We start from the raw sequence: 24,994 nt of genomic DNA on the forward strand, positions 1-24,994 counted from the left end.
AAAGAATATGTTTAATTTATTGCAACTGATGATGGTTTTATGAGCTAGGTTTTTCGTTAAACATTGGTGGATAGGACTTCTCAACTTTATTTCTTTTTGTCCTTGTTCTTGTTCTTATTCTTGCGCTTGCCTTTTTTGCCAGCTTCCTGTTTGGCTTCTTCAGCCAACTTCTCGGCTTCTCGTTGTACCTTGTCATAGTAAATGGCTATGCCGGCACCAACCAAAAAGAAAAAGAGTCGATTGCAGGGCACGCAGTTGACCCTAGAGAAGAGAGAGGGCTTGCAGACACAAAGCTGCGGCTTAGGCTCTGGCTCACATCCGCAACGGGAAGGTCCTTCATCGCACATGATGTCCACCTTGTTTCCCGAATGGCAAAGCTGTGGCGGAAAATTTTGTGAAAAACCGAGTTCAATTTAATTTTCTATTGTGTGGCCAAAGTATGAATACATAATAAAATGACTCTAAGGCCATTGCAAACCTGATAAAACAGAGTTCGAATGTACCGATTGAAAAATGTCTTTTCTCAGTTAACTAGCAGTAGGCCATCAGTCAGTCATTTCACATTTGTCTATTTTCATTTTGGAAAGAACTCTTACATGTACCGAAACTCTCTAAATTGAAGCGTAAGTGCAATAGAAAGCTTCCCACCCATACAATATTATGTTTACATAACTCTACATCAATTTTAGAAATCCATTTTTGCAATGCAGCGTCTTCTTACATTGGTAGTTGGCGGTATTATTGGGTACCTTATCGCCAAGAACGTACGTTAAGGAAATCACTATTTTTTCAGCGGTTTCACAAACGAAGCACGAAGCATGACTCACGTCATTTCATTTGCTTTAGGCGTTATTATCGGAATGTTAATGTGCCGTCGTTGCGGTGGGCCCTAAGAAGCAACTGGTAACTGAATCATGCTGAAAAACAACTCAAACTTTACCGCTATGGTCTACCTATATAGCTAATAAATCTGAATGCATTCAATCTAAAATTCAATCAACCACGTTTTTTGAATATCGATTAATAACGCAGTTGTGGAAACGCTTTCATCGCAAAATTTAAATTGATTGATTGGCTTGCCAACACATAATACTATTTCATTTCTGTCACACAGTTGACCCCTTAAGGGTGAAAATAAAACATTGATCTCAGTTAGCTATCATTTTGCCATCAGGCAACACAGATTTTGGAAATTTTTTAAAAATAACCCAGCACATGGCTTTTTTAAATCATCAGAAAATTTGAGTGGTAAGCGTAATTACAAATACATACATACATAATAAGAGCCAAATCCAACTGTCCATCGCCACTTTGTTCGTTCCACATGAGTTCGTTGGCGGAGTATACAAAACAACAATGATTACAATGAACTCTTGAAATATTACTCTTATTACTTAATTAATTGTTTGTACGTACATTTCAGGAAATCAAATTTAAAACAAATATGCAGCGTGTTCTCACCTTTTTGGTTGGCGGCATTATTGGTTTCCTTATCGCCAAAAATACCAGATAGAGTGAGAATCATTCATCTATTGGTTTCAATAATCTGGCACGCCACAAGAGGCACTATTCACGGAGTTACTTTCAAATAAATTTGGAAAGCAAATATGACTCATGTCATATCATTTGCCTTGGGCATTCTGATCGGAATGTTAATGTGTCGGCGGTGCAATCCTTAGCTCTGGCTGGCATTTGACAAAATAGATTCAATAATAGCGCCCTCAAAATCAATTGTATTATAATAAACTTAACAGAAAATATACATATATGCATATAACAAAAATATTAGTTGAACATAAATTTTGTCTTTGTTTTGCAATATTTACAACATCATAATATCTGTCCCTACATTATTTCTATTTGTATTTAACATATATATTTGTGTGTGAATAAATATATCTGAACACTCGCCATGTGGGAGATAAAATAGGGAAAAATAAAACGACAGACAAAATCTAAAAAGATCTTTCCATTTATCTTTACAGGTAAATATCCCTATTCGAAGTTAATATACACAGCGTTCTAAGCAATCACTCAGTCTTAGATTGAAAGAAGTATTTCTAAAATATTCCAAATGGTATGGTATGCATAATAAATATTTCCGATTTATAACATAATTCCGATGCGTTTTCTTAGAAAGTAAGAATTCTTTTGTGCAGTAATTTAAATTGATTTTTATCATCGAATGTTATACTTATGTGCAATGTGCACCCAATTCAATTCAATTTTTTTTTTTTTTTTTTGTTGCTAATTTTTAAGTTTTAACTTAACTGTCCAGGTGGTGTCTATATTGCTGCCAACCGAAGTTTATGTGCACAAAAGTTTCAAAGTTAGTATTGTTTGCACAAGCCGCTGCTCCATCTCCATATTTATGATGCGGGTCGTGTGCGGTGATAGACCGGAATGTCGGTTGGGGTTTGAATCGATGTAGAGCACTTAAAGTGTTCAGCCAAAAACAGAATGTGTATCAACTTTTAAGGATACGTTTCGGCGATTGTGCCTAATGTGATTGTGTGAAATTGGAGGCTGACTAAAACAGTTTGCCCTTTTCCCAAACCTCAAGCATAATTACTGCTCAAGTTGGCATATTCGCCAAAGGCACATGCCTTCGTACTTATGAAGTAGTTTGGCAGGATGTTTTATGTAAATGAAATTATTGTAAACCCGATTTGTTTTGCACAGAAACTTTCGAAATATGTGTTGTAGTCCCTTACATACATACATATATGTATGTGCAGTACAAATAAACCTAACTTATCTGTCTGAAAGTAAACCTTTCATTATGATTGATTATCGATGAAATATGTAGAAACTGATAAGAAACCACACCCGCTTAACAAATGAGCAGAACAAAAGAAATGAAGTCGGTTTTTGTTTCCGTGTTCAAAGAACTTTTTGGCATTTCAGTCAGTCAAGGCTAGCTAGATAGATAGCTAAACACACGCTCACACATACACACACACACACACACACACATAGGTATAGCATTGGGTCAGGATTTGTTGCCCACACTAGCATTAATATTTCATGAATTCAACTGGATCTTGGATGCGACTATGCATATCTAAAAAGCCCATGGCATTAGTGCAGGGTCTGTGTTTATTCTAAGCGCATACAAACAAAGAAAAACAAACCGAACCAAACCAAAACCAAACCGAACCGTGCCACAGTTTTCAAGCGAAAGGTTAAATGTTCATCAGATTGACTGCGCCATGAATTGATAAGCGCTGTGCCGCCTGATGAGAAGGGCAGGCAGCCATCGTTGCCTGCCATCCTAAATGATAGATGGCCACATCATCAGTGGGAAAGGTTAAATGTTTGGTCCTTCATTTTAGCGCCAATACAAGTTTATAGACTCAGCTCCTTCTGCAGCAGCTTCTGCTTACGGGTCAACAGGTATACGGCCTTGAAATGCGCCGGCCACAGAATGAGTTCATCATGATTTAATCCGCTGACTGCCACTTGACCCAAGCCTGATATAAAATATTACGGGCTGACACCGAAATTGATGGCGCGTCCTTCATCAACATCGATTGCCGCGACGCAGAGGCACAGGTGACAAGCTTTGACAACGGTGTGTCTACGGATTGAACACATTCAGTTCAGCAGCGAATTGTGAGAATCAATAAAAGTTTTAATTAAATTTAGCGGCATGTTCTTCATAACAAAAGTGTCGAACTAATTTGCTTATTGTCAAATGAAATGGTTTTAATTTGACTTTTTGCGTCAACGCGTAGCTTAGCTTAGCTGACATGCAAAATTAGGATCTTATCCATTCAAATTCCGGTTGGTAAAGGAGCGTAAAACGGAAAGCGCACAATACACAAGCTTTTTAACAGACATTCTTCTCTTCCTCTGTTAGGTGTTTCTCTTAAGAGCCAAGCTTTTGCGAAGCTCTCTCTTGGCAAAAATGTAAACAAGGTTGCATCCTTGTATAACAGTCACTGTTTCGGCCGGCAAGTGCAGCTGACAGCTGTTTGCTCACCAAAAAACTCACCACACTATGTTGGGTTGCAGTGCCCGCCATGGTGCGTTCCGAGCCTGCGCCGCATACTGGTTCAGTCGTTATCCTAGTGCCGACGCGAGTGAAAGCAATCGCAAGCCTTACACGGCAATCGGCAGCAAGCGCGTGAACAATTTATTTAACAGTTCCAGCACCTGTGCATAATTAAAGATAGAAACATTTTCCCTAACCATAATTTTTAATTTTTGGTTGTGCATATGCGAGTACTATCTGGTTGTGTGGAAATCTTCGCGTGATTTTAAAGTTCAACTCCAAACTTAAGAGTAGTTTTCAGAAAAAAGCCAAACCTCTTTTTTGAAATTTATGTTGTCTAAATCAGTTATTTAGGTAAACGATTTGAATATAAAGATTATATTTGAGTGTCATGGAAAGCGTGCAGTGGTAATCGGTGAAATGCATTAAAATACTATTTGTAAAAAAAATAGTACTAAAATATATACTACTTGTATATTTATAAAGACATACTTATAAAAGAAATTAAATATTAGCCATTTAATTGACTATTTTTTACGAAAAAATAATAATAATGATACAAGTATATTCATATAAAATGTAACCAGCACTTGCAATAGAGAAATATTTGAACGCTGTTGGCGATCGACTAAAATAAGTCCATATACTGCATATAATCATATTTTTATGAAGCAGATAAAAAAGATTTTTTGTTTTTGTTAATTTTGCAGACAAATGACATCAATTTTTGGATAACACAATAGTTTTTCCTCTAAGCCCAGAAAATAAGGCGGAGGTACTGTAAATAATTTCTGAGGAATTGTTCTATGTATGTTTTTTGAATAATGTCTGCTGACAGAAAGTTTGCAACTTGTCTTCATCATTTAACTTAAATATGTAGCGAGGACTTAAAATACGTGCCCGCAAGTGCCACTAAGCCAAGTGATGTGTCTGTTAGTAATTGGCTTTAATGTTAAAGCCTCAAAAAGTTAAAGATAAACTTGTTTTATTCAGTCGTCTGCAGATCATTGATTAGCTTGAAATGAAATTGATTTAAGGACGAAAGCTCGCTGAACAATTAAGCCGCATCATAATTGAATTCGATTGCAGTAAATATGAGACGTGGAATAAAACGACAAAGTGAAAAGATTGGCGCCCATTTTGGCCATCTTTCTGTTTTTGGTCGCAAGCAAAGACAGCTAGCTCAGTGTGCCTTGTAATTGAGTTATTTCTTTTAGATTGCGCCATTTTATTATTATTAAATGGCTGCTGCGAGAACAAGCTGTTAATGGCTCGCCATTAAAATGGCGTTGGTGACATGAAAAAATATAGAGAGTATTTCTTTTTGTGAGTGTGTATTTGTGCGGCTTGTGTGTGTGTGTGTGTGTGTGTGTGTGGTTGTGTCTGTGTGTCTAACCGCCGCAATGATTGTTTTAATGGCTACTTGAACGGAAATTAACTGACAAGGGCAGATAAATAAATACAAGAGGCCGTGGGTGGCACTTTGGCAGCGATTTTTGTTTTTGACTTGACAGCTTGCCATTTCTGGCACTTGTGCGAACGTCAAGGACATGAATACACACACTCTCACACACTTAGACAATTCACATCCGTGCCTGCATTGTGAAGCTTGTCCTACAGTAAGGAAAACAGAGATACTCATACGTACTTACTTATATACACATGTACATGTACGTGTATATAGAGAACATACCATTCCATCTTTAAATGCAAGCAGTCGAGCACAAAATCCGCTGACAATGTGAGCAATATTCAGTGTCTAGCATTGCCCCCAATCCGCCTTATTTGTATTTACACATTGAAATGTCGAAATAAGCTAATTTGGCGCATAATTTAAAATGCACACACACACAGACACATGAATGAGTGTACAAGTGTGTGTATGAAAATTTGTCAGCAGAGAAATAAAGTTAAATTTTGCATTTGTTCATTTGGGAAAGCTTCAGGACTTATTTTCGCAGCACATGCAAATTGCTTTTTGGTTTACGAACCTAACGACTACACATACATAAAATTATGATGAGTACCACACACTAAGTATACTATACATATGTGCATGTGTTATTTATTTATTTGCGCATAAACTTTATGGCACTTGAAGCGTAAACAAGAGTTATTGCATTGAACGGGGATTTATTTTGATCGGTATATCCGAGAAATGTTTTGAAGCGATTTGAAAGGGAAAAGCACAAATTGTCAATTGCAATGTTAATCTGAGGGGGCCAACTGTATTCACATACTCGTATTTAACATTCGGTGCAAAAATCATTCTATTTTGTTAATTATTATATTAGAAACCCTTTTTGGTATTTACTAGTTATACTCTGTACATAAAATGTACAAGAGTATATTACGTTTGCGGGAGCTGAAAATGTAACAGGCAGAAGGAGGCGTGGCAGACCCCACAAAGTATAAATATTCTTGATCAGAATGACGAGACGAGTCGATCTAGCCCTGTCTGTCTGTCTGTCTGTCTGTCTCTCCGTCCGTCCGTATGAACACCTGGATCTCCGAGACTATAAGAGCTAGAGACACCAAACTTTGCACAAAGATGCGTTATATGTGTATGCTGTGCAAGTTTGTTTTATTTTTTTGATTCCCCCCCCCCCCCCCCCCCCCACCTTCCCCCTTATGGGGGTTTTCCCGATTTTCCATTCGTTTAATCGCCTATATCTCGGAGACTATAAAACCTCCGGACACCAAATTTTAGTCTCAGATGCCTTATGTGAATACGCAGAAAATGTGCATTTTGGAATTTCCCTCCCACCCCCCTCTCCCATGCAAATCGCGATTTTCTCTAACTCCCGCAAAATGCAAATACCTTCAGTTAGTTATTATGTGCCCGTATGCCAAGTTTCACTATGATAGACCGATTTAACAAGAAGTTACAGCTATTTATGGCTTTGCTGCTGCAGCGCTGCTCAAGCGCTGCCCGCGGCTGTTGTTGATGTTGCTTTTTGGTTGACTGCTAACATATTTACACAGACACGAATATACGAGCATATACATACATACACTCGCACACACGCAATTGTTATGTAAATGTGCAATTATACACCCTTTACGTGAGCTCAAATACCAAAAGAGGTAAAATCGATACAATTTTTTTTTTTTTAATTATCTTACTTTTTTAATTTCTATAATTATTGTAAAAATATGTACAGAGTATAGTATTTCAAAGTTGATGCTTTTAAAGTTGTATGAAACCATTAACATATAGCCATTATAAAGTTGCTGGTAAAACTTGCCTATATTAAATATATATATAAAATTGTACATTTTTAATGACATCGCGTGACCCACAAGTGATGCAAAACCATCAGGCAGTATTCAAAATACAATCCAAACAGTATTTGCAATTTAAAGCGCTTACATCCAGCACTTGTATGATATGGTGTTCTGCCATGGGGCAAAGCTTCATTATAATGGGTCTTATAATGTGGATATATGTACTTACTAGTACGTATAATTGAGGGACAGGAATCCCGATATCGATGTGTCTCATGAAGCTGATCATATTTGTGGTCTACCATTCTTCTAACTGGGTTTTACAAGCTCACACATATTGACAAGAATGGAATAACTATCCTTTCTGAGATGCACAGACGGACGGACAAACCGGCGGACAGAAGGTATTCAAATAATACATATATACATAAATATTTTCCAGTGAAGAGTTGTAGAGAAAGAGAGAGTGGGTATAGAGGACCAAAATTGAAAGCACTCGACTTTAACATTCTAAATGTTTCTTTTATGTTTTTTCGCGCTCTCACCTTTCAGAAATAGGGGTTTCTCAGTTGCGTTTATATGCTTGTCTAAGCCCCGTGCAGGTTTTTTTTGTTGTTGTCGTATGCTTAGCGTGCGCTTTTCTGCAACTCACCTAGCATTGTCCATTTTATGTTTTATGTTATTCATCAACACACATCCACAATAAACACGCCAATCGCTTTTTATAAGACGCTTTTGTTGTGCTTGTTCGCCAAGTGCCATTAGGCGGCTCAAGTGATAAATTTGCGGGCTGCTCAACTTTTTATTTTGCCACTTTTTCTGCTGTCAGTTTTTTGTATTCAACAAAATTGTTGTTGCAGAAGGTCGCGTGCGGCTTTCGCCAAGTTTAGAGAGCATTGATTTATGTATAATACTGAAGCGTCTGCTGTGTCTCTGGTGCCTTCACTGGCTGCTGGAGCATTAGCCTGCTTCACAGCTTGGCAAGAACTCGGTGTTGTTGTTTGCCATAATGACGTCATTACGGAAAATTGCCCATTTAACGGCAATCGATTGCTTCCGCACGATTAAATATGCTAAGCAAGGACACGCTCGAAGCAACAGTTGCCTCCTATCTGACTCCCTGCCCCTCTGCCCATCTGTCTGTCTGTCTGTCTGTCTGTCTATTTGAGTGTTTGCTTTGGCAAATACTTGTGGGCTTTTTTTTAGTAAAAAGTCGCATGCTGCCACATGTTGCGAGGCCGACGCGCCCAAGTTGACGCCTTCTTTAAACTGTTGCGCATTTGGCTGACAGCCAAGGCGTGCCACACGGATGTTTGTGTGGGTCCTGGCAGCGTGCCAACTGCGCTCGGAACTTTCACTTAATAGCAAACACAAACGACGGCACGCGCACGAGCCACCTCTATAAAATAAATACTCCGCCGTATGCCTTTAACTTTTTTTAATTCAACCGACCAACTGCGGCAACTACGGCTATTCATAATCTATGTGTGGCGGCGCCTTTTTTAGTAGTTATTTGGAATATTTTAATGGCTTGCTCGCGTGGGAAATGCCAATGTGTCAGTCTACAAGAGTGCTCCCTTTCCAGCCCCTCATCCTTTACTTTCTCTGTGTGGATAGCTAGCAGCCAAGATGCCTTCGCATATATGTATACGTAGCATATCTTCATAAGGCATATGCAGGTATATAGGTCTGTATTAGTAATGCTAATTTGAGCATTTATAATTCAGTAATTTCCTTCTGCCCAACTGAGCAGCCACTCGCACACATCAAAGTGAATTTTGCAAGCCATTGGAATGCGCAGCCAAGGGTCGAGTATCATGGCGCATAGATCTCGGTAATCTTAAAGTGGAGGCACTAAAATGGCAAGCAAGACAAAACGACCTTCGGGCCATTTAAAAACAAAGGTCATGTCGAAAGACTGGAAATACTTATGTATAAGTGCGGTCAGACCCGCTCGTAAAATGCAGGAGCATATAAATCATAAAGAAATTCATCTCCACAAAAACAACACATTTTTTATTGCACTTAATAAAAAAAAAAACAGCAACAGCAACAATAGAAATTTATGAACAAGTTCATGAACTGTGACGTCTGTGCAATGCCAACCGCTTCCTAGGAGCTACTGACAGCTCAGCCAGGTCATTGCCTGGTGACGATGCTGGAAAGTTCAGCAGCAGCTTAGCAACTTGGATGCGAGGGAGGGGGGTTGGTATGGCAGTCTCGAAAATATTTTACTTGAGTCGGGAAAGTTAGAGCCAATTATTGAATGTCAGAATCAACTAAAAGCTAGCATTAATTATTCCAGAAATAAACATGTAAGTCAATACAGCCGATAATATTCTAGCCCTCAATTTCAAAAGAAATTTCAAAAGAAATTTCAAAAGAAATTTCAATTATTTTGCCAAAAAGGAATCGAACTAATTACACAAAAAACTTTAAAGTAATTAACAAGTATGCTTTAAGCGAAGAGAATATGATATTTACTGCCAGATTATTTAAACTTAACTTCAGTACGGAAATATTTGATGAAGTTAGTTCAATTGAGTTTTCCACGAATTTTTGATAGACTCTTTTATGGCTTTAGCTGTTTGCTTAAAAGAATGCCTTCTAAATAAATATTATTCATTAGCCTTTTAATTACTATGCTGATGGGCACTCTGAGCCAACTAGATGTTTTTGTTGAAGGAAATCATTATCATTATCATTGCAATGTAATCGAATTCAGCAAACTTGTGTACAAATTTCTTGCCTATCCGACCAACGACTTAGTTGAGAGTTTAAATATTGTTGTTGTTTCTACACGCTTTCTACTTTTCATACAATCCTCGTTGACGCATTTCTACACTTCAAATGAATTAAGATATAAAAACATTGTTTGTAGTGCAAGCAGAACAAAGGCATTCATTGTCTGGCTGAGCACATTATTTAAATTTTATGCGCTGGGTGGCCAACATTAGAAATTGAGCAATCCCAAGCTAGCCACGCTGATTCGATTGTTTGGAAATGTGAAAACCCTGGATTATCCACGCTCAGATCTTCTGGCCATTGGCTGCCAGTTGCCAACAACTAGCTTCAGAGACAAAGCCCTGTCTAGTTGAATGTTCTGAAGACATGCCGAGCATTGTTTTCTCGTTTGTTATATTCTTTGCTCGACCGTGTGAAGTATTGAAATTTCAATTTCGAGCTCAGACACATGTGACGCACTTGTGTCAAGTATTTGCATACATTTGGGAGTTGCACATCGGACTTGGGGAGGCCCCAAAAGCCAGCTAGGTTTTTTTTTTAAATTTTGTTTTTATTGTTTTTCTGTCTATACATTCGATGTGCGTGTGTGTGTGTGTGTGTGTATGAGTGGGTGGTCTGTCTAGGTGTCTTCCAAATGGCTATGCCCTCCACCTGCCCTCAGACGGCACACTGACACAGTTAGCCAATCGATAAGCCTAATGAGCCGTGAGCGCGCGCCAGAAAAGCACGAACTGGGTACGAGTATGTCTGTTGTCTGTTGTCTGTTTTAAAATAAACTGTCGTGAAGTGTGAGCTAAAAATAGCTCTTGCGTTCTATGTTGCTTCCTCAATATAACAAGCGGAGCCTTCGAATCTCTCGATTGCTTTCAATCACAGTGCCGGTGTGCAGGTGTCTCTTATTCCTGCAATCTACTAAGTACCTGTATGTTTATGATTGATTTCTTTAACACATTAGCTGGTATGATGATCTATCAGACAAAAGCCAAAAACTACTAATTGCAATTAAACTATTGAATTTGCAAAAGGCAATTGAACTTACAAAGGGTATTAAATGTAGCTTTTATTTATCATTATTATCATTATGTAAATAATGATAATCATTTCAAAAGGTTAAAAACTCATTTTAAAATTAATGCTTTCATGCTTTGTGCTTTAATTAGTAGCTGTACAGAAACATAAATTTTATATATAGTATATCGTGTGCGTAGCTTGTTCTATTCGCTTTTATTGGTGCCATATTTCAATAGGATTTGGCTATCGTTGTTCCATCTGCGTCCTGCTGGCACTATATATGTATGTTTTTACAGCAGTCATGTCTATTTGTGAACAATAATTTACCGCCGGATCAAGTGCAATTCATCATGATTTCAGATTATACCTACTTAATCATTTGAATTGTGTCTATTTAGGTCACTTCACGGTACACAATGCGCTAAGAGTAGTTCAACACGACGGTACTGCCAATTACTTTACTTGTACGAGCTTGCGCAACACTTTACGTGTGATTAACTTTAAGCTCGTTTAACGACACATTGCTTCCAGTCATAATAAAGTTGTATAAATAGCTATGTTGGTTGACAATTAAGGTAATTGCCACACAATTTTGTTGCCACATACGTGTAAGGAACACCAACAACGACAGCAATAAGGCCCAATGGCGGCACAACACGAAAACATTGACAAAAAAAAAAAAAATTGCGATATCATAACAAACATGGCCAACCACAAACATATAACACGAACTTTGACGAAGCGTAAAACAAAAACATTCACCGGAAATGTATGTAAAAGGCGGTGTTAGTTGCCGAGCATGACAAGGCGGCGTATACTTGATATGGGTCGGGCGGGACGTGCGTGCCAGCAAGGTGCAAAAACTCGCTTTACGACCCTAAATTGTAATGCGAGTTGACGCCGAGTGGTCGTTTGGCAGCGTAATGGCGGGCTGTCTGGTCAAAAGAGGAATTTATGTTAGACAGATTTCCACAGATATTGAAAGCAACTACACTGCAATATTCAAGGATAGCCACGGGTCATGGAATATAAATTGGGGAATTGCAATGCAAGTCAAGTGTGGCCATCGAATGCACTTGGCCAATTGACAAAAGTTCAAAAGTCAAGGCGAAACAAAAATCGTGTGACGCAGATTACATTTTTAATTGAAAGGACAAACAGCTATCTGAACATAACAAATGTCAGCCATAGTAGAGCCAAGAGCTGGAGCAAGAGTAAAAAGCGAAATGTAAATGCCAATAAACTGCAGCTGTTAGGAATAGAAATTTACATGTAAAAAGGAATCACGCACTCTGGCTTGGAAATAAAGCTGCGGTCTTAAAGTTCGTTCCAAATGCGATTCTAAATTTAAAGCTGTCGGAATATTTCGCCAGGTCCTGTAACTTGCAATGCCATTGACTGTCATTTCGTCAGTCTTTCTGTCTGTCTCTACTATTGTGCTTGTCTGCATCAACTTCATTGTGTGTGCTTCTTTTTTATTTTACATTTTACGTTCTTTTTTTTTTAGCTTTTTCATCAAGTTCAGCGCTCAGGGAGAAAGGTTTAAGTTAAATAGCATAAACAGACAAAACCATGATAGGATAACAACCGCAAATCGTCTTTTTTTCCTCTAGCATGTAAATGCGCTTAACAACTTGCCATTCAGAAGAACAAAATGTTTTCCTTTTTTCTCCACTGATGGACTTGTGGCACCCAACTCCAACCAGTTGAATTGCTTACTCGCTTTGGCATCAAATGGCCGCAAAGTCATTTGTCAAAATGTCACTTAGCGCCTTTTTTCGTTTCAAGCTAAACCGCTGGTCACGTTTACTACTTAGCTTTTGCATACTCAGGGATCTGTTCAGTTTATTTTATGTAAGCGAACGACTTATGATTCTAAGTACTCGAACATGAACGCCATTAGCCAATACAAAAAAAAAAAAAAAACATAATCATTGCTTGTTTTTCCTGCTTTAGGGCCTAAGCTTTTGGGGAGACAGATATAATTTTATTCCTTAGAATTGTTGGTGACAAATCGTAATGATTTACTTTGCTGAAGAGGAAAGCCTTTGCTTTCATGCTTTAACGATTTTAAATACAAAAGAGTGCTGCAAATGATGAAATAATTCATCTTTAATAAGCTCTTAGCCGAACAATAAAGTCTCAAATGGTAAAATATCTAAATGAATTGCGATATTTTTAGACGAAGGGCGTTGAGTTTTATATTTAACCATTGCGGTACAATGGCACAGTAAGTCCTTTGTTTCAAGGTTCTGCCTTGGAGCTAATAAATTTATTAAATGGCCACTGTACAAATAAAAAGGAATATACACACACAAACCCACCCACTTACATAGGGACACTTGGTGGCAAACGAACTGCCCAACTAGAGCAATTACATATAAAAGCGTGTTCTTGTATGTTTGTGTAGTGAGAGTGAGTCTATAGGTTCGTCCCGGTCTATGCTATTTTGCGTGCTCCGAACGCACAACAATTTAATTGACAAAGGCAATCAATTTTGATTAAAGTTGAACGCTTGCCTCAACTTCGTAACTGTCAGTTAAGTCTTAAAGTGAGTTTTATTTAAGGCACTTTTTCTGTTACGGGCTTATTCAGAGGACTTTTCTTCTGTTTAGCTATTAAGAAGGACGGTAAATATGAAAACACACTCGCCATTTAGCTATCATTAATGATTTATTAATTAGGAGTAAGATGCGAATGGACGAACATGTCGATAAAAATCAATTAGATAAATACTCCTCAATTATGTGTGGGTTCCTCTTAATTAATATTTTGGCCTGTTCTATACACCGGCAGACAAAACGAGTACATTTTTACAAAGTTAAAAAAGAAATGCGTTATGCCATTTTGCCAAAGAGTTTATATATTACATTTTATTTGAGGTTTAGTGTTTACTAGAGAACTGTTGATCCGAAAATGTGTTTTTTGTTTTTTTTTTTAAGTTAATTAATGTTCGTTTAAAAACTGCGAGCTTTGTTTATTGAAAAGGAAACCTTTTATGTTTCATTGAAATCGACAAGGCTTCCAGACCTCAACTGCTTAACAGCTTTACAACTGCGCAATTATTTACAGCCATAAACCGAAATTGCATTAAAAGCCGCATACTGAATGCAATGAAACAATAATGCCGAAACCCATCAGCTGCGTGCTGTCCATGGCACCCATTTGTGCATGTCATGCAAATTGTTTACCAACTGAACAAGCAGTACAATAGACGTCGTTAACTCTGAACAATACATACCTACATATAGCTTTTTCCAATAGTTAGTGGTTAGTTGTAGAGATAGGGAGAGAACGAGGGAGAACGACGGAGGGCGGTGGCTGTTTATAAAACGCAATGCAACGCTCCGCTCGTGTGTAAGGAAATTCAATTCGGCAACAAAACAAATCAAATGGATCATTTACTATGCAACATGGCGAGCAATAGTCGCAACTCATCCTACAATTGCCTATCGTCATGGGACTCGTACGATCGCTTACCCAGGTATGTATGACATTGAGAAATTGTTGCAAAGTGCACGTTACTGAATAAATTAAATTGCGCATACGCCTCTTTGGCGGTAATTTTATTTTCCTTTATTGATTGGAAGGAACATTTCATCGCTTCAGGCGCTGCTAAATGCCGCCTGAAGAATATCGTTTAAGTAGCTACAATAACTTGATTGTTATTAGTTGACGAAGTGACGCGGCTCCCCTGCCTTTGCCATTGCCTTCGCCTTTTGCTTCCCTCTCTGGCCAAGTCTGGAGACTCCCAACACATAATCGAATAAAGTCGCAACTAAAAGGGCAGCCTCACATTCACACTCACAATCAATAGTGAAAGTCTGTACGCTATTTTTGGCCCAAGGCAACTTATTAGCTTGTTTTGAGCTTCAAATAGAAACACAAAATCAAATTGGTGTTGATTTTATTAAGTTAACAATTTTTGATAATAGCTGAAAAAATTGCAGTAAACTCTTTCGCATTTAAAACAAACAAAGGCCAATAAATTTTTCCTTTGATATAATATAGCCTAAGTCTGAAAATTTGAGACAATTCTCAATTAGAACAGTAGTGAATGCTACAGTCGAGCTAGCCCGAAGTGAAATATCCTGTACCCAGGTAAACTCCCGACACTGGGGGGTTGTACTGGAGGGAATTTGTTTCGCTTATAACTTTTAGAATTTAATTAGAATTATATATAAATTATGTGTTCAAAGTTTGGTTTAGGTAGCATTTGAAATGTGGACGCTATTGACGAAATTCTGTAGCGGGGGAAGGGGGGGAAAATTCAAAAAAATAAAGTAAACTCATCCTTTCTCGGACCTAGCAGAATCTGGATACCAACTTGGGTTATTCTAGCTTTTATAGTTTCTGAGATCCGTGCATTCACCCAGACAAACGGACAGACGGACAGACAGACAGACGGACGGACATGTCTAGATCGATTGCTCTCGTCATGCTGATTCAGAATATATGTACTTTATGGGGTCGGAGATGCTTCCTTCTGCATGTTACATACTTTGCACAAACCTAATATACCCTTTTTACCCTACGGGTACAGGGTATAAGCATGTGTTTGTTCATTTAGTGCTTCACGTTATTATAAATCGGAAGATGCCTTTAAAAAAAACCATATTGAATTTCTGATTAGATTTTTCAAACATGATTGATTGGCCAAACATCATTCAAATTGTTGTAATTCATTCCTAAAACCAATGCTTTAATGGAAATTTAGCGCTTTGGCTTTTTTTTTTTTGATTCGCACATTGAATATAAATTTAAAGCTACAGAGCATTTGAAAAAATTACCTCTTTTAATTGGAAAAAAATGTAAGAGTCTGTTGTATAGCATGCTTCATCTTAGAAGTAAATACAGCTTCATTATGGTAACTGCTATCGATTGCTTTAATGGATAACAGCGCTCCTGTAATTGAATATTTTGCTAATCGATATTTGATATTTTAATAACTAAAATCGAAAACATTATTAGTTGAAAACAAACAAGAGATGGGATTTTAGTCTAGCAATACATTTAACAGTGAAACGTAAATAATAAATAATTAAGTAGCACCTATCGAAAACTGCAACTACACCATCAAGCTCAACTATTACATCAATCAGTAAAATGTTACAAATTTAATCTTTTAAAACTGAGTGCATACTGTGTGAGTGAGTTTTTAACATTTTACTTTCGCATTTACGTCAGTTGCTTAACATTTAATGAGCTGTCCGCGTCAAAGGCTTTATGTCTTTCGGTCGTAGTTACGCCCACTTACGGGTTGGAGGCAATGCATTAAGTTAAACCCCTGCCCGACATCGACTGAGCTGTAATTATGTGGGCACTCGAGCGTCTTTATTTTAAGCGCTCTTACATTTTATGACCCTCAATCATTGCATTTGCCTTGGAGTATGGTGCGCTATTTACCGTTTATCCGAAACTGGCCAGTAACTGCTCAGAGGAAATTCCTGCGAAAGGAGCACGCATTTTACGCCCGTTACGGCCCGCTCTGGCATAATATTGCCGGCAATTTCGATATACTTCATCGCTTTTAATGGCCACAATGTATCAGTTAATGATGAAAATGCAGCGGCATTGCACAATCACACAAATATACGCATTATAGTATACTATCCTATGTGACATCCTTTTGCAAATAAAGCTCCATATCAACAGAAGCATTTCGCTCATCAAGTCTTTTTCTTTTGCTGTTGTATCGCATTCGTACTCGTAAAGTTTTAAAGGCCCCAATAAACATGTCGAGGTAGTCAGGCAGTCAGGCTGCCAGCTATTCAAACAGCCACTTGTGCAACGCCTGCACATTTTCATTTTCATTTGAAATTTCCTCGACTTTTGGTGGGCGCCTTTGCCCGATGACCGCCTACGTGCAGAGGCACTCGTTCAAGCAAAGGCAATTCTCACTCTTCATATTGCCATTTTCGCATGACGTGCGTCTTGTCTCGTTGGGTTCGTGTTGAGCATAGCTGGATGGAGGATGCAATTTGTAAACGTTTCCTTAAAGGGCTCACACACTAGGCGGAGCTCTTGGCCATTGTTGTGGGTCGGGCATATTAAGCGATTGTTCATTGCCATTGTATTGGTGGTTTCGAAATAACAATGCCTGCTTGCTTTTTCTTTGTGGCATTTGCAATTTCATAATCTGGTATTGTTGGCCATACCCTGTCTAGCTGCGTGCCCACCAGCTCTTTAAATTGTGTTTTAAATCAAATCAACGGGCTATGTAATCCAATCTCGACCGGCGCAAACAACGCGCTTTTATTAAAAATACGAGCTTGCTTTGCGGCAAAGAGAAAATCAAATTTTAAAAATCAATAAAGGTAAAACAATGTTCGCAGCTAGCAAGGTATCTACAACCCACGGTTGTTCCCCATACTTAGGCTTCCAAGGTATACAAGTATAGCCAGTGGGCCACGACACTGTCAACAAATGTTGCCGTTGGTTGGCTTTTCCGCTTTGCTAAAAGGTTTCAGCTTTAAATTCAATATCGGCGCATTTGCCGTCGACTCTTGGGTTGCCGTACTCGTATCTGTTTATAATCAAATAATGAAACAACAGAAACACATTAGCGCCCAATTTGTCTTGTGCCAAGGCAAGCAAACAAAATTAAAAGCGTAAGCATAAACAAATTGTTTCGCAAGCTTCCTTTTAAATCTCTTAACGTGAGTGTTTTGTGCACCGTTCACCAGCTTTGTGTATTACAATCATCTATGAACTTTGTATGAATTTTGTTTAATGTTTGCAGCACAAAGAGGGAACCAATACAGAGCCCAGCCCTGTCAGACCAATATTTCTCCGTACTTATCCTCAATTATCAATAGGCGGTATTTAAATTATTTCAGGCGCAATTTGCTATTAAAATATTATTAAAACAAATGAATTTAGTTTACAACAGAGCAGCACTTGGCTTTGTATCAAAACAGTTAAGCCAATTTACATAAATTTCCTAATAAGAATTAATATTGAAATACATAGTAATGGAATACTAATTGTTAAATTTTGCTATTTGTTTCATCAAGTCTATTTAAATGTAAACAAAAAGCCGAATTGCTTAAAGTCCTTCTGCTACACTTCTAAATTTGTATGTGCCAGTTGAATTGTCAGGAGGAAGTAAGTCCCACAGAGAGCTGTAGAAATTAAAAGCGCAGTTCAATGTACATACCTAGGCCCGATCTTCCTCAACTTCGAGCAACCTACAGTTGATGGCCTCTGACTCGTAGAACAGTTCGAGAAAGTTCAACATGATGCCGTGAACCTTGCGCCATGACAACATTCACTTGCACCCACTTACATGCCCAAAGCATCCAAAAACCGAGCACAACATCTATGTACATACGAGTAGGTGTGTGTCTGTGTGAACATCGATATGTCGGCTTCTATGTGTTGGCTTTGATTGGTGCTGTAAATGTGCTTCAACAACATGGCAAAAATTTATTACATGCTGCAAATTATTTTGCCGCGTTCAACAGCCGAAGAGGAATGAACTTGTGCTGAGGCAAGTGTCAGAGGCACAGCCAACAAACCGCAGTGTTGGGAGTCATTGTAAAAATTTCCGTCGGGAGCCGGGGTCAGAGTTGATTGTATGCAGCGTGTGGCAAGCACGTAGAGGGCAAAAGCTAAAAGTATGCAACATCAAATGAATTGCTTGCCTGTCTGTTTCCTATCACTAGCCCATAACTGATTGGTCACTTGTGACCCTGTTCGGTTTGGTTCAGTACAGTTTGGTTCGCTGTGTTAATTTCGGTCACACCCATTGCAGTCAATGGCATCTGTGGCTCGTGCGGGGCCCTCAGGGGCCTTTGTGCACACACTTTAATAATGAGTAGTGGAGCGGCAGCTTAACAGTGTCTAGGTACATTAACCTTGACATGAATATGCGTGGCTAAAATGAGTTTGGCCTTAGTGTCGGTTTTATTGTTGCCTCTATTCTGCCCAGTATCCAAAGTAAGCCAAACAAAGCCAATGCAAAGTCAATGCTGCAATGAAATTGAATGTTGCTGCCCTCTAGCTTTTGTGTTTGTTTTCGAAAGCATGAAAATGCTTGTAAAGACGACTTATTTAATTAAAATTTCTGCAGCAAGAGTCAGCAAGGGTCAGAGCATGTCTTGAACTGTATACTAAGCTTAAAATATTTGAATATAGTGGATTGTAAGCTGTTTCAATTCGCCAATTTTGTGCTGTTCATTGATTTTCGAACTGTCAACTGCAGAGAGGATTTTCAAGATAAACATCCATTTTTGCATTAAACACACTTGTACGAGTTACCCCGTCGCTTCGGCATACATATTGCTTCAGTTGTTGATATGCAACAGATGTGTCAATAAAGAACAAAAATTGAAAATTGAAAATTGAAAACAATAATACAACTCAACAGAAAGCGAAAAGCGAAAAGTAAAACCACTTACGTGTCTTTCTCCCATTGAGTGCCAATAATATAGCACACTTTTCTGCGCAAGCACTGACGCTGTTGCTGCCACTTCTGCCACTACTGCCACTGCTGCTTCTGTTGCCGCTGCCATGAGTCTCTGCAGCTGCTACACAAGCGTGCTCAAACCCTCCACTGACACTTTAATGTCTTGTATTACACATGACGCACGCGACTCCTAATAGAATTTCACTCAACATTTAGCAGCGAGCTGGAACAGAAGAAAAAGCAGTTGTTGCATCGCAAAGGCCATCATCTACGTTACCATTAGAAACGTAGCTTCTCCTGTTGCCATAAACGGTCATATAAGTGCCATATAATGATGCAATTGTGCGCTAACATCATGTGATGTAAGCGCATCAATTGAGTGTTGCAGCGACAACTCAATTGCCTTTAATCATTTTTTCGTACCGTTGTATAATATGTTCAGCAGGCAGAGCTATTGAAGAACTTGCTTACAAAAGAACTTACTGTACTTACAGCATAAGAACTAACAATTTTACTCTGAAATACGTTAATACTCGTTAGGAGGGTGTCCAATTACTTTCAATTCAATTACAATTATTATTTCTATAAGCTGCTTTCAACCTCGCAAATGTAACATTAAGCTGGCAGAAATCGTTTATGAGCTGCAATTGTATCTTCTGTTGTAATTTAAAATTTAGTCGTAACTAACAAACTTGGACTGTTTTGTACTTTTTTCAATCTTATGATAACTTAATTACATTATTACAAAGTGGTTATAATACAAAAAATGTGGGCAATGTATTTTACGAAGCATTAAATCAGCATTCTTCAACATTCAACATTCTTTGATGTTTCTTTTATTTCTTTTCAGAGTTCGTGTGGAATACTACGTTAATGAAAACACATTTAAAGAAAGACTGCAACTCTATTTCATTAAGAATCAGCGATCAAGTGAGTTAAAAAGCTTAAAGTATTAAAGGTATTTCAATTCAATACACAAGCTTCATCATCTTTGGCATTTAAAGCTACATCGCTTGAGCAAAATTGACATTTGAAGTTACTTGGAAGAATTTGCTTTATTTATCAATTGTGTGTCTAGCAAATGGGCACCTTGGCCGAAATAAAATCAAAATATTGAACTTAATTGCAATAAGCAACAGACGTATTTAATCGAACTCCAAAGAGAACGAGGCAAGTGGTTAAATGCCATTCGGAAAATTGCTGGAGGCCAGACATACTCGTACTCGCTTGTACGTTTAGATTATTTGAAGTTTGGTAGGCCCGCACTAACAATTGATTAAAGAACTTGACCATAGCAAACAAAAACATCCACACGTACATACTATACGTCTACACACTTGTATAGATGCAAAGAAAACCAAACAAACAAAACGGACGCACAGAATGAACCGCAACCTGACCATAGAATGACATTACAAAGCGGACTCAATAATCTTAAGTAAATATTGATTTGCCAACGAAATAATTGTGCAGGTAAACAACTGATGGGTGGTGGGCTGTAGTTTGACGAAGGACGAGCTTGGAGTTGGGTCGTGAAAGAGCGCACGCCCACTCACACACACACACACATATGTAATAGATGTACAAATAAACTGACCCAATTTTCTTGTGTCACATTTTTCTTTACAAGGCTTACGCATACGAATTGCCGATTTATTCCTTAAGTTACTGTCGTGTGTTCTCTACATAATACGTGTGATATTGGATAAAAATCCAACATTTATAACATGGTAAGCGAGTCACAAGCTAAATACTTGTACTATGATTTATTGCTACGCCACTTTCACTTTCATGTCCATTACCAATACCCCATCCATTTCCAATCCCATTCAATCTTCATTTACGTACTAGCTACGGCTGCGAAGTGGCCAATAAAACAGAGTTTATACTCTCCGCCAAACTGACCGAGGAGGAGTTCCAGGAGAATCCAATTATCAACTGGGATGGCATTCTCTGGGTGAATCGACCCACAGTTCTGTGGGTTCTACAACTACTATTGGCCATGGTGTCGCTAACGCAATCTTTGGTTTTAACATATCTAGGCTATAAGGTGAGTTACGCCAATTAACATGATCAATGCATTTAATATCCAATTAATGATTTGTAGGGCAACATATGGCAGCAAATACTTTCATTTCACTTTATACTAGAATTAGTGACGACAATACCCTTTGCATTAACGGTGGGTATTATTTGAAAAAATATATCTGAGAACTCGCCATAACCATTCAAGTTATTTTTAGATTGTCCATCCTCCTCTGCGCAATCTCTTCATTCCTATATTTCTCAACTGCTGGCTGGCTAAGCGTTCGCTGGAGAACATGTTTGTAAGTTTCTTTGTTTTGATTCCCTTTAATGCTTTAAAAAATTAAATATTAAACTTGCTTGATAGAACGACCTGCATCGGGCTATGCAAAAATCGCAGTCGGCCTTGTCACAGCAGCTTACCATCCTGTCGGCCACTCTGCTGTGTCTGGTCTTCACCAGGTAGGAATCGGAAAGCGCTAATGTGCACTTGATGAAGCTAAAGTGGTTTTAATACGATATGCTTTCAGTGTTTGTGGCATTCAGCATTTTCAGCGTGCCGGCCATCGTCATTTGAATCTGTTCCAGAGCACCTACTATGTAGTCGTGACGTTCTCAACTGTCGGCTATGGCGATTTTGTACCAGACATTTGGCCATCACAGCTATATATGGTCATTATGATTTGTGTGGCGTTGATTGTGCTGCCCACTCAGGTGAGTAAACTGCATTTAATGGCTCTGGCCAGTTCGACATGTGTGCGGTTCGCATTAGCTGGAGAGAAAAATAGGCAATTATACAGAATAGTCCTTATCGCACAAACTTGCGATGGCAGTCACTAGCTCGGCAGCTTCAAACGCGTCTTACATATTTATATGTACTTGTATAAGTCAAAGGTAGACTTCAGCGAGCTGTTAAGTTGCTAACTTATGACTGGCATGTCAGTGAATGACCATCAATCAACATGGATCGGTCATTCATTCATTCATTGCAGCCTGCAGCAGCAATTGGCGGCCGAACAATCGGGATACCCCAATCCATATGAAATATGAAGAATAGCTGTCAGTCGCAATGTGTACTTTGTGTCAAGCAGCTATACTTGTATGTTTGCTCGCCTGCTTCTTTGTTTGCCTATTGTTGTTGTTGTTTTGTGCTTCTTGATTTTCATGCTCTACAAATGCGAATGGTTGTTTTTTGCTTTTTTTTTTATGAAAGAATTTGCCAAATGGCTAACAGTTAAAGTCCGGAGCCAATACAAATATTGCCAAAACAAGAGCATCAATCAGGCCTTTTTTTTGCCATGCTGCTGTTTGCCTTTTTGTACCATTTCTGAGCTCATAAAAAACCTCTTACATGTACATACATATGTACTTGTACGTACAATGGATGATTCATAGTTGCCAGCCAACGTTGAGCGGAAGTGAAGCACTTAAAATTTAATTGAATTATTAATGCAACAAATTGAAATTTCAATTAAATTAGTCAAACTGTCATACCGAAAGTGATATAAAAAGAGCGCACTTTAACAAAGGCAAAGTTTTTGTTTTTCGCATGCAATTTGATTAATATTTGACATTTTGCCGACACGCCCGCAGAGGCAAGTGTTGCAGTACTTTTTTGTAAAATCTGAAATGCCAGCAATCATAACTCTATTTCACGATTTGTTCATACTCTCTGACATTTCCGCAATTCAATTAACAATCACCACATTCGCATCCGCATCGGCGATGTAGTTTGAGCAATTGGCTTTTACTTGGATGGAGCGGCAGAAGCTAGGCGGCAGCTACTCTTCGCATCGGGCCCAGAGTGAGAAGCATGTGGTAGTTTGCTCCACAACATTGCATGCAGACACCATCATGGACTTCCTTAACGAGTTTTATGCGCATCCGCTGCTGCAAGACTTCTATGTGGTGCTGCTCAGTCCCATGGAGTTGGACACGACCATGCGCATGATACTTCAGGTCCCGATATGGGCGCAGCGAGTCATCTACATACAGGTAAGTGAGGCAGCAATTTTGACTTAAATCATTGGGAATTATTGGGCCATTAAAGTGGCCCAGCCTGCTGATTCAATCCAATTTGATTTCGTTTTGTACGCAAATCCATTGTCTCATTGGCATATACGCTTTGTAGGGCTCCTGTCTAAAGGATGGAGACTTGGCCCGTGCCCGCATGAACGAGGCCGAGGCCTGTTTTATTTTGGCCGCTCGAAATTATGCGGATAAAACGGCGGCCGACGAGCACACGATACTGCGCTCCTGGGCAGTCAAGGACTTTGCCCCCAACGTGCCTCAGTATGTCCAGATATTCAGGTGAGTTGGGCGCCAAGCGGTGCCGGGAATACGAAACTTGTCACGCTTCAATTAATGACATTTCGTTGCATTTTTTTTCACATCTCCTCCTCACTCTTTTTCCCGCACTTGCTCGGCGTGTGCAATCAACTATGCGTGCATCCCACCGTATATCCGCATATCCGCTCGACCAAACGGAAATCGCTGCAATCTCGCCAGGCCGGAACACAAGCTGCATGTGAAGTTCGCCGAGCATGTGGTCTGTGAGGATGAGTTCAAGTACGCCCTTCTGGCCAACAATTGCACCTGTCCCGGAGCCAGCACGCTGGTCACGCTCCTCCTCCATACCTCACGCGGCCAGTAAGTTAAAGCAGTCAGCCTTAAAGGCTAACAGTCATCATCACCCTCTCCTATAGCATATAAATAGGTATAACTATAAGTCTGAACACTACATAAAATGACGCGTTGTCACTTAACACGCCCACGCACACATACACACACACACACACACACACACACACCACACCACACAAACTATTGCTGCGCACAGCTAATTTATTTTATTTGCCGTGCAAATAATGCCACAAGGACACATTTGTCTAATGTTGCTGTCTGACAGGCGTAAATTAAAACGGCGCGCATTTCACTGCAAGAACAAGAGGGAGAGAGAGCTAGGGTGTAGAGATGGTACTGATACGAAGAAATTTAATATTTAAAATGATGTTCTTAAAGCAGAACTATGGAAGTATTTTTGAATTAAAGACCTTCGCCATGAAATCAGTGTTTTCCCAAAGGGCTATTTTTAAAGGAAAGAATCCTTTGTGTATATAACTTATTGCTCTTAATTGAAAATAAATCCATATATGCAACATTTTAAGTAAAGTTACAGAAATTCATAAAAATATGTAAGACTAACTAATTAGATTATCGAATTGAAGAAATTTATTCTTTTTCAAATACAACTTTATGAAGTAGTATCTATTTCGCAACCCACAATATTTGATAAACAAAATAAATCAAAATTAGTCGCTTACTTGTCAGGACGTAGCCTGGTCTTATCAGTCTTCTGATTAGAGTAGAACTAGCCAGACGTCTTTCTAATCAATTTTTACTATACAATCAAATGATCATTTTAGCTGCTAGCAATCAAAATTAAAATAAAAATATACAATTCCACTAACGATGCATACAGTATCAACTAAGAAGTGAAGACAATTTTCAGCTCAGTACTATGATTATCACGCGCTCATCTCTACCCCTGTATGCATGCATATATATTTTTCTGAGCT

The 24,994-nt window shown here is 38.7% G+C and overlaps 1 protein-coding gene and 2 long non-coding RNA genes across 11 annotated transcripts in view; all 3 read left to right on the forward strand.

Annotated features, from left to right (window-relative positions):
• The window catches only part of LOC115634121 (potassium channel subfamily T member 2), a 123,057-nt gene that overhangs the window by 79,943 nt on the left and 18,120 nt on the right, over window positions 1-24,994 (forward strand). For all 9 annotated transcript variants that reach the window (XR_003996406.1, XR_003996405.1, XM_030531684.1 and 6 more), the window contains 10 exons: window positions 20,242-20,321; window positions 21,022-21,121; window positions 21,243-21,441; window positions 21,499-21,573; window positions 21,635-21,718; window positions 21,784-21,878; window positions 21,947-22,130; window positions 23,148-23,411; window positions 23,548-23,726; window positions 23,925-24,065. Coding sequence is in view for 7 of the 9 variants with exons in the window: in XM_030531684.1 (XP_030387544.1) it covers window positions 20,242-20,321; window positions 21,022-21,121; window positions 21,243-21,441; window positions 21,499-21,573; window positions 21,635-21,718; window positions 21,784-21,878; window positions 21,947-22,130; window positions 23,148-23,411; window positions 23,548-23,726; window positions 23,925-24,065 (1,401 nt within the window). In the remaining 2 variants the exon portion in view is untranslated. The remainder of the gene's footprint in view (window positions 1-20,241; window positions 20,322-21,021; window positions 21,122-21,242; window positions 21,442-21,498; window positions 21,574-21,634; window positions 21,719-21,783; window positions 21,879-21,946; window positions 22,131-23,147; window positions 23,412-23,547; window positions 23,727-23,924; window positions 24,066-24,994) is intronic.
• Window positions 580-1,000, forward strand: LOC115634126. Its single transcript, XR_003996409.1, has 2 exons — window positions 580-623; window positions 690-1,000. It is a non-coding gene; the product is annotated as an uncharacterized LOC115634126 (long non-coding RNA).
• Window positions 1,202-1,800, forward strand: LOC115634128. Its single transcript, XR_003996411.1, has 2 exons — window positions 1,202-1,248; window positions 1,424-1,800. It is a non-coding gene; the product is annotated as an uncharacterized LOC115634128 (long non-coding RNA).

Source organism: Scaptodrosophila lebanonensis, unplaced genomic scaffold (genome assembly GCF_003285725.1).
Source record: "Scaptodrosophila lebanonensis strain 11010-0011.00,11010-0021.00 unplaced genomic scaffold, SlebRS2 tig00000001-arrow-pilon, whole genome shotgun sequence".
Classification (NCBI taxonomy): Eukaryota; Metazoa; Arthropoda; class Insecta; order Diptera; family Drosophilidae; genus Scaptodrosophila; species Scaptodrosophila lebanonensis.